A 16,696-nucleotide genomic window follows, 5' to 3' on the forward strand; every position below is an offset into this window, starting at 1 on the left:
CATTGGAGAAGGAAATGGCAACCTAGTCCAGTGTTCTTGCCTGGAGAATCCCAAGGACAGGGGAGCCTGGTGGGCTGCCGTCTGTGGGGTCGCACAGAGTCGGACACGACTGAAGCAACTTAGCAGCAGCAGCAGCAGCAGCATTAATGGGAAAATGCAAGAGTATGGGCTCACTGAAATCTGAGTCTCCTCAGGGTACACCATCAGGAATGGCTGCAGTGGTTGCATCCTGCTTCTATCCTGAATTCCCTCAGGGCTCACTGCTGGGGTGGCTGTAAAGTGATGGCTACAACAGCCTTTGTTTGCGGGTGTGGCGGGCAGCATGTTTCACTGACAAGAGGAATACGTGGAAGCAGGAAGACCAAGAGGCTATTGAAATGGCCTATGTGAGAAATGGTTGTATTCTGAACCAAGATGATGGCAGTGGAAACAGAAGGGAGTCTCTTTTGGAGGAGGATGGGCAGAATTTGTTGATGGAGTAAAGAAAGCTGGGGAATGAAGAAAGAAATTAAGAATCTCAGTTATTGAAGCTGACTGTTCTGAGAGCATGTGATTCTCTTCTAAGCATTTCTCATGGTACTTTTATTCTTCTTGTCATATATCATCTTTTTAAACAGAGAAGATTTACTCTAAACATCGTCTATAGTGCTACTATACACCATGCGGTGTTGTAAGTATAATTCCTGCCAAAATTTAATCTATAAAGTTATCTCATTTCTCCATTAGTCTACTTTCTTGGCACCTGAGAAGTGCTCTAAGAGGAGAACCATATTTAAGAAAGTATGCATGGGAGTGTGCAAAGTCACTTCAGTCATGTCAGACTCTGCGACCCTGTGGACCGTAGCCTGCCAGGCTCCTCTATCCATGGGATTCTCCAGGCAAGAATACTGGAGTGGGTTGCCATGCCCTCTTCCAGGGGATCTCCCCAACCCAAGGACCAAACATGCATTTCTTACATCTCCTGCATTGGCAGCTGGCTTCTTTACCACTAGCACCACTTGGGAAGCTGTTCAGTTCAGTTCAGTTCAGTCGCTCAGTCGTGTCCGACTCTTTGCGACCCCATGAATCGCAGCATGCCAGGCCTCCCTGTCCATCACCAACTCCTGGAGTTCACTCAGACTCATGTCCATCGAGTCAGTGATGCCATCCAGCCATCTCATCCTCTGTCGTCCCCTTTTCTTCCTGCCCCCAATCCCTCCCAGCATCAAAGTCTTTTCCAATGAGTCAACTCTTTGCATGAGGTGGCCAAAGTACTGGAGTTTCAGCTTTAGCATCATTCCTTCTGTAGGATACTATAATTCAAAACAATTCTAAATTAAGATTTATAGTCTCGGTCAGTACCAAGCAAAGATGAGGTCTACTTTCTCCAAAGTATTTTCACGTATATCATCTCATTTGATTTTCATAAAACTAGTCCCTCAGAGAAGCATGGAGCTCCATGATGAATGACTTGGAGCTGAGGAAGCGGGAGGTGTGAGAAGGTTTAGTAGAGAACCTAGGGCTCCATCTTGCAGTGACAGCTGACACAGTGCCCAGAGGCCTTGACATTCCACCCAATTCTCTTCCCATCTAACTGCATTGCAATGGTTAACTGCGTTGCAACATAAATCTTTCTGTTTCTTCCATTCCCTATATCCAAGCTTCTAGGGCAATCCATATCTCTTACTTAATTCAACATATCTTAGAACAAGTTTAATAGATTATTGATGAATTTGGAAGCTGTTCTTTCTCAATGCATAGAAATGAACAATCATCAAGAAATATCCCAGCTGCAGGAGGGGGAAACTCCTTGACAAAATGAAAAATGAGCTTTCCTGCAACCATATTGGGCTTCCCTGATGGCTCAGTGCTAAAGAATTTGCCTGACAATGCAGGAGACATGGGTTCAATCCCTGGGTTGGGAAGATCCCCTCAAGAAGGAAATGGCTACCCACTCCAGTATTCCTGCCTGGAAAATCCCATAGGCAGAGGGGCCTGGTGGGCTAAAGTCCATAGGGTCGCAGAGAGTTGGACATGAGATCACACACACACACCATATTGGAATTCCTCATTCTCTTCTCTCACTTGCACCTGGGGTGGCAGGAGGGGCAGAAAAATGAAATAAATTTATCATAAAGAATATCTTGATGTGGCAACTGCCAAGGAAGAAATCATTGTATGGTTTTAATGGCTAATCAATTTTCTTTCTAAATAAGGAGTTTGGTACTATCGACTGAAAGAAAATGCACTGCCTACAAGTTGAGACTTATGTTTTATTTGGTGAATTTTCTGAGGGCTTAAGCCCAAGAGACAGGCCCTCAGGCAGCTATAAAAGGGAGTGTTCTGAAGAAGTAAGGGAGCAACCAGGATATACAGGCATTTTTGCAAAAACAAATTGGGTAAACATCAAAAGATTTCTGCTAATTAAGCAAAAAATAAATATCTCAGGTTGATGAATTTAATAAATATATAAAGCATTTATGTATGGGAAGATGCAAGAGTCTTGGGTCATTGCAATCATTCCTTTGACATGCTCATTAACTATCTAGGGTCAGTATCCTGTTTTTCTCCATTGTGAATCCCCTTAAGGTGCAGTCTTGACTACAGTGGCTGATAGCTTGATGGCTGCAACATTGTTTACTGATAAGGCAGGTAACATTATTCACCCACAGAACCTGATAAACAGCTGCCACCTTCTCTTACATAGCCCTCAAAACTCACCTTTTAATTCCAAAATATCACTGAGAAGTATTGGCAATATGGAAGAATATTTGGTTATTTCATCATAAAATCTTATATTATTATTGTTACATTTTCCCAGAATTGCATAATACTTGAAATCCATAAAGTGCTTATAAAAAATGTGACAGACATTTAACACTTGTTCTTTTCCCCCCTTTTAAAAAAATTAATTTATTTTTTATTGAAGGAAAATTGCTTTACAGAATTTTGCTGTTTTCTGTCAAACCTCAAGATGAATCAGCCATGGGTATACATATATTCCCTCCCTTTTGAAACTTCCTCCCATCTCCCTTCCCATCCCACCCCTTTTTTCCCCTTTTAATTTAAACTTTGTACCTATTATTGGACATGTATACACTGCTATATTTAAAATGAATAACCAACAAGGATCTACTGTATAGCACATGGACTCTGCTTGGATAGGAGGGGAGTTCAGGGGAAATGGATACAGGTGTGTGTATATATATATATATATATATATATATATATATGGCTGAATTCCTTTGCTGTGCAGGTGAAACTATCACAGCATTGCTTGTTCATCGGCTATACCCCGTTACAAAATTAAAGTTTTTTAAAAATTAAGTTATCTAATGTCTTAAGACTTGAAAACAATGTGACCTTTGGGTTATGTTACTATTATATAGACATGTTTTAAAAAATAAAAATCTAGAGGCATCCCCTAAATTTGACATCCATGAACTGATATACTCATCTATATGTCTCTCTTAACATATAGTTTTGAGGGAGATGGTGAGAACTCACTAAGCTGTAAAGAGATCTGTCACTTGGAAATGATCTTCTTTATTGTCAAGTTAACCTGTGCGTACACACAATGGTGTCTTTTCTCTGGACTTGTGATTCTGGGAAAGTTAATTTTAATCTTACTGTTATTACCTGATATTATTGTTTCTTCTGGGATACACTGTATGCAGAAAATCAGTTTAGAACGCGCACCTTGACTCCAAATGCTTTTGCTCATCCTTCTCTGTAAGCTATGGCTTTAATATTCTTCATCTTAACTCAGAGGTGCTGTTTAGCACTGGCAGTCCACTCATTTCTTTACATAAAATGAAAACAATTAACCAATAAACTGAAGACCTCTCACTGTATTTTACACAAGCCACAGATATCCTTAAAACAGAACTAACAGATGCACCCTTAGATGCCACCAAGAACTCAAACAGGAGGCAGACACTCCCGTTACTCTAAAACTGTATAGAGATGATTACAATTAGCTTTGAAAACAACTCCACACACTTGACGTCCAAAAAAAATTGTAGCATTTTGTGTAGAGCTTTCATTTTATTAACAATGCACTTGGCAGAGGAAAAGGTTATTTCCTGGTGCTGAAGACTAGGGAAAAGTTTGCAAGGACACTTATAGTCTCTTTCAGGGTCAGTAAACTAATATGTCTGGCAGTTGCCTTGTTTTGTAAATAAAGTTTTATTGGAAGACAGCCATGTCCATGGCAGAGTTGAGTAGTTGTGAAGACTGTCTGGCCTGCAAAGTCTGAAGTATCTGTTACAGATCTGTTCTTTTATAGAACTGCTTGTGAACCCCTGTGGATGTAGACACACCAACAAATACACATACAGATACAAAAATACAGTATATGATGATGACGTCTCACAATTTTACTTTGGGTTGACTTGGAAGTAATACACTGAATATTAGATATGATTTTTTCTGTAAATAGAATAAATTTCTTAGCAAATTTTCAACCCTTGATGTGAGTTCCATGCTTCTCATCTTCCACGACAATATATGACAAATTACGGCACTGAACTGGTTTCTAATATCCATGTTCCCTAGGCAATCCATCAACTCAAAGAATGAATCAAAACAGTCTGGCTATTGTGGGATCTAAATGTTTAACTTTTCAGCTGCTGTCATCAACTTGAGATCTGAAGAGTCCAGTCAAAAGCTTTTCGCTTCCTATGTGAACATTCCTAAATAACATTCAGTGTAGAAAACTGAAGTTTAACCTGTAACGTTTTTTGTAGAAGTAAGCCTGCGTGCATGTGCATGATAAGTTGCTTCAGTCGTGTCCGACTCTTTGTGACCCTATGGACTGTAGCCTGCCAGGCTCCTCTGTCCATGGGATTCTCCAGCTAAGAATACTGAAGTGGGTTGCCAAACCCTTCTCCAAGGGATCTTCCAGACCCAGGGATCAACCCACATCTCTTGCCTGTCCTGCATTGGCAGGCAGTTTCTTTACCACTAGTGCCACTTGGGAAGCCCAGAAGTAAGCCTATCATTGAATAAATAATTGCAAACACCTACCATGCCAGGCACTGTACCAGATATCAGGGATGCAGCAGAGAAGGAGATGTGCATGGCCCCTGTCATGGGAGCTTAGTACTTAGTTCTAACATAAGGTGGGACTTTCATTTAAAGTTGGGACTGGTCAGTGCACAAAGACAACACCAATACAATCCATAACTGCTGAGACTTCCAGAGCAATGGGAGACAGCTCTACTCCTGCTGAAAAGTGCCTGGTTCCATGGAACATCAAGAAGGAACCACATGACACTAGTAGCCAAAATTTACAGTCAAGTTACACTGAGTCACATTGCTAAATGAGAAGGCCTGCAGAATGGCTTACAATGTATTTATTACAGAAAAAAAACATAGTCTGAAATATATTTAAATAAGGAAGAAACTCCATGTATGACTAAGTTAGTGTTTAGCAATGTTAAGAGTGAAGAGTTTTAGTTATGTACAAAGAATGAAGTAAACAGCAACAGAGAACCCATTTAATTTGCTATACATGTTTGTCAATTAACACCAAGAATAAGCCACTTATTAATATCAACTTCTAATCAGTGTCTCATTGCAATTTTGTCCCATTTTTCAATAGCACTTTTGCAGTGACTATCGTCTCCCTTCTTTAAGGTACTTGACTATCATCTACTGGAAAATATTCCTCATAAATGGACAAATTGCACAGTGGGCAGCCTGGACAACCGTGCATGCCAGCTTCCTGATGTGGACAGTGATGAAACTGAGCCAGATAAGAGATTAACCAAGATAAGGAATTCAGGAAAGAAGAGCTGGCATTTCAGAGGCTGATGGTGTAGCACATGTAGTAAGTATGGAAATACTACACAGAGACTATATTGATAGAAATTAGCTATTAAAATAATTACAATATAAAAACAGTAAACAGAAGTCAGGAAATAAAGGATAGCATGAATTATCTCTTATAGAGGAAAGTAAATAAAAACTCTCAAAACTTTCAGTACAGTCTTTTTAAAAAATCTCCCATTTATGGTAGCCCCTAAAGATGTGTAGAGTGATGTTTCAGCTTTAGTCAAGACAATGTCTGAGCCAATCTTTGTTCTTTATTTTAGCAAAGTGATGCTCTGATTTCTGTGAACCCATCCATGAGAGATGGATCGATACAGGTCTGCTGACAAAATTAGGTGTCTGAGAATGCAGGAGGGGGCGATGGTATGCACCATGATGACAAACACACCCCACACATTCTCCTGGAAGACAGCTAGCTGGTTTTTCCTGGCTATGCTCCAGTCCAACCACAAGCCTTTCCATTTGAAACTTCTGCATCACTATTAGCTCATTCTGTTCTTCCTTACAGCTTGTCCTGATGAGATGAGTTCAAAATATCTGCTTGTGATGTGGAGTTTATGAATAGATTCGCGTAGCAGGAATTTTGACTTCTGGTTATAATTTTGGATCTCCCTCACAATTTATCCCCAACTTCTCTAATCCTTTCCATATTTCTGGTAAATGGAAATTGCTAATGTGCCAGAGACTGGCTATTTGCTCACTTTTACTCTCTTCCCACACAAACAGTTTGACTACATTTCCCAGCCTCCCTTGCAATAGAGTGTGGCCACATGACTGAGTTCTGGCCAATAGAATGAGGAGGAAGTTATGTAGCCCATAAAGTCTCTAGGCTATCTCACAGAGAGCCCTGAAGAGGACTGCAAGAGCCTGGCCCAGGAGCCCACAAATTTTTTCTTAAGGGGCCAGACAGTAAATATTTTAGGCTTGTGTCCACAGACCCTGTCACAACTCCTCAGTGTTACTGTTACAGGCCAAAAGCAGCCATGAATAACATACAAATAAACAGTCGTGGCTACAGTCCAATAAATTTATATTTACAAAACTGGGAGGCTGGCTCACAGTTCATAGTTTTTGATCCTTGCTCCAGAGGATGGCAGAGCCACAAGATGGAAGGAATCTGGGTTCCCGAATGGCTGCCTGGTGAGCAGTCCCTCCCACCCATGAAAGCACTTACTCTAATTCAGCAATATAGAAACCTCAGGAGACAGTATACTGAGTTTTCGGGCAGGAGGAAACCAAGTCTAAACATTCATTGCTCTCACTATTTTGCTGTTTCATGTGAAACACTTTGAGGCCTCAGTGATGCTGGTTTCTCCAATTCTCTACTCACCCATCATAGTTTAAAAAAATACGAAGTTATAAGGGCTGCATTGGTTTTTAAATCTACCATTTATGATTGCATCAGGGATAGTGAACTTAAAATTCACAGCCTTTTAAGATGAAAAGACTTCTTTATGAAAAGAAATATAACTGGTCACGTATGTGGGTATTTTTCTAAATAAGATGTGCAGTATTGCTTTATGCTTATTGGCTGCAATGGGCTGGTGCTGCCTGCCCCAGCTTTTCAAGTGCAGTTCCATTACTGAAATTGCTTACTGTCCCCAAGGATCAACAGGGTTGCTTGGCTGCAGATTCAGATCCATGGCTAATGAAAGATTCCACTCTTGATGCAATCTCTGCAAACTCTGGCACTGAAACTCAGATGTTAAGGATGCTTGAAATTGCTGGTCTATTCAAGTTTCAGTGGTTTGGAATCTCATCCTTTGTATTAATCCGCCTGGTGATTTTTTGGTGTTCTTGTCACCTTTATTTATAAATAAAGACTTAAGAGCTGAAACAGTGCTTGGAGCATAGCAGGCATAGAATACATAAACATTTGCTGAATGAAGTTCTTTTAAACTTAGTGCATAACAATATATTATTAAATTAGCCCTACATTCAGAGTTATTAAACTTTTCTCGCCAAGTCTCCTATAACAACAACAACAAAACCAGTAAGAGAAACTGGCACATGTTGGGGGGTAATTTTTAGTGGCTGACAGACAGGGTCGGGTTGAATCAGGGAGCTTGACACCTGTCCTCATAGGATGTAATCTGGATTGCTTGAATAGTCAGTCGACGATGTAAGAAACTTTTCTGATTATTTGTCAAAAATAACTCATGGCAATTACAAAAAATTAATCTGGTTTAAAAATGAGACTAAAACATACCAATAAAGTTCTAAGTATGTTTAAAAATGAGACTAAAAATGTGGTTTTTAGTCTAAAATGTATTTAGACTAAAAATGTATTTAAAATCGACTAAAACATATAGATAAAATATTACTCTTGCACTAGAATCACCTGTGGCTTCATGCTGCTCCATTTGGGGAATGAGGTAAGCCAATGCTCTAAGTGAAGTATTTTTAAAGGGGACTTAGACTTTACAGTGTTCATTTTTTTTCTCTATCAATTTTTTATTTATTTTGATAAAGCTACAAAAATAATCTCCTCTTATGAAGTTACTCTCAAGTTTAACCATTACAGTAATTCTGTGGCAATATTAAGCCTTGATAAGATAATAGCAAAATGAAGTGAAGTAAGCCATTTTCTATTTTAAATATCAGGCAAAAGGGAATGTCCTGTATGTTCAATGCTGGCTACTTTTTTTCCTGAAGAATGTTCAGTACATAATGGCATATCATGAAAGAATGATTGATATTTTATTTTAATATTTGAATTATTTTTATGTATGGGTATCATCTAAAAATTCTACTGTAATGAAGGAATCAAGGAAGTCAGTTGAAAATGACTGATATAATATTTTAAAAAATTTTATGCCTGAGACCAAGTTCTGCCTTTTCAGATAAAGAATAAGAGAAATCTCAAGCAAAATTGCTTAAAGCTACATATCCAGTTATAAAATCTGACTGTTTAAGAGCAACATCCTAAAAATGGAATGAGAGAGAGATTAGTAATCCTGAACTATACTTTCACTCAGAGAAATACATCATCACCGGTCACCATTCAAAAATTATGTAATGCCTTCAAAGGCTCCCTAAGGAAAGTCTAATCACCTTGAAGTTTGGAGAGAATAAATAACTGGATCAAAACACTTAAATAATAAAGAGAAAGCACTAGTTAAATCTAGGCTCCTTTGGCTTTGCAGCCCAAGCTCATTTTGCCACACCAGACTGCTGAATTCATGCTCGACACAGCAGACACTGAAGTAATCTTCCCACCCCATTCATTTTCTCACCACCTGATGTAGTGTTTTCTTTCTTAAAGTCACATAGCATCAGGCAACATAACTACTTTAAAAAGCAGCTGGGAAATTCAGCAAGGCACAATGTGTATAGATAGGCGGAGGGTGGCTTCACTGCTCAGAATCGGCTTCTGAAGAGCACACTCACATGTCCCAGGCGATCCGGCTTGAAGCCAATGTACCCTTATTTGTCTTGGGGGAAGTTATTAATGGGCCTCCTGTGGCAGGCAGAATAATGGACTCCTCAAAATGTTCATATCCTAATCCCCGAAAGCTGTGAATATATTACCTTACGTGGTAAAAGGGGCTTTGCATATGCGATGAAGCATTTTGAGATGGTGACATATTCTGGATTATCTGGGTGGGTCCCATATAATCACGTGAGCCCTTTTAAGGGACACAGGAATGGCAGAGTCAGATCTGAAGATGCTACAGTGCTGGATTTGAAGATGGAGGAAGGGGCCACGAGCCAAGGAATGCAGGTGACCTCCAGAAGCTGGAAAGGACAAGGAAACAGATTCTCCCCTACAGTCTCCAGAAACCACACAGCTCTGCTAACTCTTGATTTCAACCCAGTAAGACTTCTGACCTTCATTCAAGTGAAAGTGTTAGTTGCTCAGCCATGTCTGGCTCTTTGTGACCACATGGACTGTAACCTGCCAGGCTCCTCTGTCCATAGAATTCTCCAGGCAAGAATACTGGAGTAGGTTGCCATTCCCTTCTCCAGGGGATCTTCCCGATCTAGGGATCAAATGCAGGTCTCCTGCACTGCAGAAAGATTCTTTACTGTCTGATCCACCAGAGAAGTCTCTGACCTCTAGTACTCTAAGGTAATAAATCTGTGTTGTTTTTAGCTACTAAGTACATGCTAATTTGTTACAGCCATCATAGGGATACTCCTTCAATTTCAAAAGTGTTTTTGTGTTCAGTAAATAAGGGGATAGAGTTCATAACTGGTCAAGCTTTGACCTTGAAAAGCTATGACACCATCAACTTGAAAACTTCTCATGTGAATCTCTTCCTAGGTTTGGTTTTAGGGAATCTCTGAGGTCCAGCAGAGCTCATCTCCTGTAATTTACAAGGATTGCTATGGATTTCGTGTTCTGGATCCCACACTGTTGGTGTAATAAAGAAGAGAAACATGACCACTTCTCAAAAGTCTCATAAAATTAGAGTCTGAAAGAGCTCTATACCATGCTGCTACTGCAGCTAAGTCGCTTAAGTCATGTCCGACTCTGTGTGACCCCATAGATGGCAGCCCACCAGGCTTCTCTGTCCCTGGGATTCTCCAGGCAAGAACACTGGAGTGGGTTGCCATTTCCTTCTCCAATGCATGAAAGTGAAAAGTGAAAGTGAAGTCACTCAGTCGTGTCAGACTCTTAGCGACCCCATGGACTGCAGCCTACCAGGCTCCTCCGTCCATAGGCTTCTCCAGGCAAGAGTACTGGAGTGGGTTGCCATTGCCTTCTCAGCCTAATTCAGAATTAAGTCCTTTACTTCCTTGAGATGTGGGGCTTTATTGCCCAGTCAGCACAAGAGGCAGAGAAGCTGCAGACAGTGGACTGGTGGGCGGGGAAGGGAATGGATTTTTTCCAAGGATGGAAAGCAAGAAAAAAGCAAATAATCAATGTAGGGCAGGAGAGCTTCATTTAATTATTTATTTCTGCCTGGCTAAGCAACATCTGTGAGCAAAAAGCCATCCTCTCTCAACTGGTAGATATTTATAACCAGACCAGAGGTTGTTCAAAGACATCATGACGAGCTGAAAGAAGAAACTCTAACTGCAGACTGTAGTAAAACTAAATGAGACCCCAGAGGTCATGGGTTAATCGTCAGAACTGAAGAGTGAGTCCCCTCTACAGCAACCATCTCACATTCTTTTTTTTTTTTTAAATTGGAGGCTAATTACTTTACAATATTGTGGTGGTTTTTGCCATACAATGACATGAATCAGCCATGGGTGTACATGTGTTCCCCATCCTGAACCCCCCTCCCACCCATCTCACATTCTTGTCCCACTTCCTCCAGTGAGGGGAACTCCCAAGACAGTTTATTCCACTTTCAGATGACTAACTGTTAACAAAGTCTCTTTCTGTTTCACTATAATCTTATAACCTTCACCCTCTGGTCCTGGTGCCACTTGCTTGCAGCCACATGCAGTAGTTCTGAACAAGTGACTCTCAATTCTGGTCACACACCAAGATCAATTGTTGTTCAGTCACTGAGTCATGTCTAACTCCTTGTGACCGCCAGGCTTTCCTGTCCTTCACTATCTCCCAGAGTTCGCTCAAACTCATGTCCATGGATTTGGTGATGTCATCCAACCATCTCAATTGGGGGGGGTTCTTAAAAAATCTAATGCCCTGGCTGCACTGCCAACTGCCAAAATATAGAATCAGTGAGTGGGATCCAAGCATCGGTATTTAAAAAACTCTCCAGGTGATTCCAATGTGTAATCAAGGTTGAGGGGCTTCAATACTACACTCGGAGAAGGCAATGGCACCCCACTCCATTACTCTTGCCTGGAAAATCCCATGGAAGGAGGAGCCTGGTGGGCTGCAGTCCATGGGGTTGCTAAGAGTCGGATACGACTGAGCGACTTCCGTTTCACTTTTCACTTTCATGCATTGGAGAAGGAAATGGCAACCCACTCCAGTGTTCTTGCCTGGAGAATCCCAGGGACAGGGGAGCCTGGTGGGCTGTCGTCTATGGGGTCACACATAGTCGGACACGACTGAAGCGACTTAACAGCAGCAGCAGCAGCAGCAACACTACACTCTAAATAAAGACACCCTGACCTGAAATGAATCTTCTCTTCCTTAGTCTGTGACTTTTAACCATCTTCTTAGGGCAGACACTGTGAGGCAACTGGCAGTCATTACTAAACCCTGGAGAAGAGTGGTATCCGAAACCACCTGGGAAGACATGGTGGGCTTGAATTGGTTCCTTTCATGGTTTTAAAAGTATGTGTATGTGTGTGTGTGTGTGTGTGCTAAGATGCTTCAGTTGTGTCTGACTCTTTGAGACCCTATGGACTGTAACCCAACAGGCTCCTCTGTCCATGGGATTCTCCAGGCAAGAATACTGGAGTGGGCTGCTATGCCCTCCTCCAGGAGATCTTCCCAACCCAGGGGTCAAACCTGCCTCTTTTAAGTCTTCTGCATTGGCAGGTGGGTTCTTTACCACTAGCACCATGTGGGAAGCCCCTTAAAAGTATAACAGATAGATAAATTGGAACTCATCAATATTAAAAACTTTTGTGCTTCCGAGGACACTAACAAGAAAATGAAAAGACACCCACAGAGTGGGAGAACCATAAGCCAGTAATTGTACTCTTGGGTGTTTATTTCAGAGAAACGAAAACTTTGTTCACACAAGAAGTTGTACATGTAATAGCCTCAAACAGAAAAAACCCAGAGTCTTTCACTGAGTCGGTGGTTAAATAAATTTTGATATAACCGTGCCATGGAATAGTACTTAGCAATAAAATAGAATGAGCTACTGATATAGTTATCTGGATGAATCTTCAGATGATTATGCCGAAAAATTATGCTGCGAAAACAGTCGATCCCCAAAGGTTACATACTGTATTATTCCATTTACATGCCATTCTTGAAGTGACAAATTTAGAGAAATGGAGAATAAATTAGTGGTTTCAAGGTGTTAATGAGATGAGTGAGCACTAAGTAGGTATGGTTATAAAAAGGCAATAAGGACACTTGGTGGGGATGGAAATGTTCTGTTTGTTAACTGGGTCAGTGTTAATATCCTGATACTGTATCACAGTTTTGCAAGATGTCACCAATGAGCGAAACTAGATAAAGGGTAAATGGGAACTCTCGTATTATTTCTTAAAACTTGTAGATTCAAAATTACGAATCTATAACTTTGTCTTGAAAGTCTGATTTTAAAAAAAAACAATAGGAATGAATTTTAAGAGAAAACACCTATTGTGTTGAACCAACTTTGCCTTAAGGGAATTTATCTGTTAAACTGTAACCAAATACATGTGTATAGTGCAAAGCATTATTTTAAGAATTAAAAAAGTTCTATGACTCCTCCAAATTGGTGAATCCAGGAGTATCATTTTCAGATAATACAGGTTCCCTTCTGATGGCATGATGAGAGGTACTACATGACTTCCTCTTCCCCTGAGTTACTTCTCCTAAGTTAGCAGTAACATAAATGCTAAGTGGAGAAGATGGACTTTGAAGAATTAGAATTTACCTGGTTCATCAGCCTGCTCAGTTCCTGATGTTTGTTTATGTAGACGGCCCCAAGTCTAAGCAAATGAAGTGAGGTGTGAGGAGTGGCGGACTCAAATAGGCACTAACACTATCCAGGCACCCCTCTTAGGTATTAGTTCTCACATTCAGAGAACATCAGCCTCACTGGCAGAAGACTCCCCCAGAAGATTGCCAGATGCTGATTCTGTGGCCCCGGGGCTATGGACCAGGAATCTGCATTTTTAGCAGTTTCCCCTGGTGAAAGCAGACTTTCTGAGCACTGCCATGAGGGATGCTGAGAGCTGAGCTGGAACTGGACTGCCCAAGAGCTGACCGCAGTCCTGCATACAAACGATATGCTTCGGTCATCTTCCTTTAAGGACGATGAAAGGGATTCTTCTAGTTCAAGAGTTTATAAAGAGGATTACAGGAAGCAGTGCTGAGATTGGAACTCACGCTGAGGAATGGAGTAGATGTGGATGCTTAGCTGTAGAGGAGAGAAGAAAAACGGCAGCCACTGCGCTGTGCTGGTGAGACCCCGGCTTGGGGGTTGCTTGGAGGTGATTCTGAGGGAAAGGGGTCCTCCCAGCACTGTGGTGGGGAGCAGTGGGAGGAACATGCTGTGATTTTGCCCTTCACCCTTATGTGGACCAGGGTGCACTCAGGACTTAGAGATTGCACCATGCAGAGAAAACGAATTACTAACAATGTATCAATGCTATCCAACAATATACACTTTCCTGAAGCTGCCACTGTTACCTCAAGGCTGGGCAGAAGGTTCCATGTAAAGCAGCGACTCAGCATTTTATCGCTATCTGCTGCCACAGCCGCTTTCTCCACCTCTCCTCTTCCAGATCTGCTTCTGGTCCTCCCAGCTGCCAATCTTGTTGGTGACCTCCTTTCCACCTGTGTCTGCTCTTCCTGGTCTGTTTCTCGGCTATGATTTGGCTTCAGTTCAGTTCAGTCCAGTCGCTCAGTCACGTCTGACTCTTTGCGACTCCATGAATCGAAGCACGCCAGGCCTCCCTGTCCATCACCAACTCCCAGGGTCCACTCAAACTCATGTCCATCGAGTCGGTGATGCCATCCTGCCATCTCATCCTCTGGCGTCCCCTTCTCCCCCTGCCCCCAATCCCTCCCAGCATCAGGGTCTTTCCCAATGATTCAACTCTTTGCATGAGGTGGCCAAAGTACTGGCTTAGCATGGTGATATTTCTGATGATTTGCTTCTGCTGCTTTGCCTCCGGACCTCTCCAGTATATACTCGCTCCAGCTCAGCACTTCTCTGGGAACCTCTCAACCCAGTGTGACCTAACTGAAGACGCCCCACCAACTAAGATGCCCCCTCCACTGGCCAAACCTGTGAGAAGATGGTATTGGCTATAATGCCACTGATGAGGCACTTGGGTAGAAGTGGCCATAGCAATGCCTCTTTCCTTCTGCCTCTTCTTTCCTTGGTTGTCCTAGTCTGGTCTTATGTGCTGGATGTCCCATGCGTGCTTGCTAAGTCACTTCAGTCGTCTCCTACTCTTTGCAGCCCACCAGGCTCCTCTGTCCATGGGATTCTTCAGGTAAGAATAATGGAATGGGTTGCCATTTTCTTCCCCAGGGGATCTTCCCAACCCAGGGATCGAACCCAAGTTTCTTACGTCTCTTGCACTGGCAGGCAGGTTCTTTAAAACTAGCGCCACCTGGGAAGCCTTTGGATCTCCCATACTTGTCCTTTTTCACACTTGTCATAATCCCCACTGACTAGTTATCAGACTAGTTAAGGAATGGCAAGTGGGTCCCTTCTCATATACCAATTCTAGTCAGTTGTTAATGAGTCAGTTAGTATAGCATTTAAAAGACAGTATCCGATAGCCTAGCTTGGGAGACCATAACCAGTCAGTCATGCGTGTCTTGGTTGAGGATATGGGTAGAGTCTTACACTTGAAGAGACTGCTATCTTTGGACTAAATGATTTCTTCTTTCCTTTAGGGCTGATATATTAACTGCAACGGCTTCATAGTATCTCTTTGCATTCCTTTACTGAAACCCTGGTCTTTTAATAAAGAAATTATTTTGAATGCATTAGCATTTCCCATTCATATTTACTATGAAAATATATGCAAAATAGAAACTGCAGGAACTGTGTCTTTTCTCCAAAGAGAATACACTCCTCAGGTGCCTTTGGCAGAATCCATTTGGCAGTTATAGTTTGGGAACTGGATGTCTTCCAAGCTTTAGGTTGGAAAAGGAGTAAGCTTCTGGGGTGAACGATGTCAGAAAAACTGTCCCCCATTATTTGCAAGCCCTTCCTTCTATGGCTGTTTCTTATCTTTCATTATCAAATGTCACAGTTACTAGACTCTCATAACAAAATGTTGCCTCTGTCTTATGTGAGTGAAAGTTGCTCAGTTGTGTCCAACTCTTTGCAACCCCATAGACTAGCCCAATAGGTTCCTCTGTCCGTGGAATTCTCTAAAGAATACTGGAGTGGGTTGTCATTTCCTTCTCCAGGGGATCTTCCCAACCCAGGGGTGGAACTCAGGTCTCCTGAATTGCAAGCAGCTTCTTTTCCATCTAAGACACTCGGAATGTAAACAGCCAGGTCATGGGGATCAGCACACAGAAGTGCAGTCCTTGATGCAAAATTGCATAATTAGGGCAATTCCACTGCAGAGCCTTCCTACCTATACGTGTTCTTTCCTACAGAGTATCATCTTCAGACAGGAGCACTGACTCAACTTACCTTGTAATGGAAGAGAAACAACCCGCAGAACAAGCTGTACAGATCTGCGGTGAGCAACGAGAGGTTGACCGACGTGGCGCTGGTTTTCTTTATGACCACAGGCATGAAGCTGTAGAGACCAAACATGCAGGCACTAAAGCCGACGTAGAGCAGTCCTGGAGGGAGAGGAAAGACAGATGACATCACAGCCTCCTCCGGGGCCTCGGTGGAGCCACAGTGGGTGAAGGGAGGGGAACAGCACCCCCCCCCCATCTCCATTTCACTCTCACACAGGAGTTTTTCTTTCACTCTGTCAACCGATGTTTTTTATTGGGTAATACATAGCTAAAACATAAAATAAGAAGTGAAAACCTGCATGTGGAACAAGATCTATATGCTTCTCACACACATCTGATGTTTCACCTCTGCTGTGAAGGAGAGCAGCTACAATCAGAAATAGGGTCGAGGCTTCTAAATTCTATTTCTGGTTGTGCTGTAATTACTTCCTTGTACCCATGTCTTTTAAAACTTTTTCACTTCTTTTTTATTTGCAACATAGGAACAAAACTACTTGGTACCATGCGTTGCTCACAACAATGAATAACTGCATAATCCTTAAAATGAAAGCGCTTACATGTCAAAGAGATGTGGACTAAGTCACAGTACTGAACTAAAGTCCTAACTGTGTGATCTTGGATAGA

General features: G+C 41.8%; 1 protein-coding gene across 1 annotated transcript in view; it reads right to left on the reverse strand.

Annotated features, from left to right (window-relative positions):
* Positions 1–16,696, reverse strand: part of SLC35F1 (solute carrier family 35 member F1) — a 415,450-nt gene that overhangs the window by 14,238 nt on the left and 384,516 nt on the right. The window contains exon 7 of the mRNA XM_027551122.1: positions 16,017–16,171. Coding sequence (XP_027406923.1) covers positions 16,017–16,171 — 155 coding nt within the window. The remainder of the gene's footprint in view (positions 1–16,016; positions 16,172–16,696) is intronic.

The sequence above is a fragment of the Bos indicus x Bos taurus genome, chromosome 9 (genome assembly GCF_003369695.1).
Source record: "Bos indicus x Bos taurus breed Angus x Brahman F1 hybrid chromosome 9, Bos_hybrid_MaternalHap_v2.0, whole genome shotgun sequence".
Taxonomy (NCBI): Eukaryota; Metazoa; Chordata; class Mammalia; order Artiodactyla; family Bovidae; genus Bos; species Bos indicus x Bos taurus.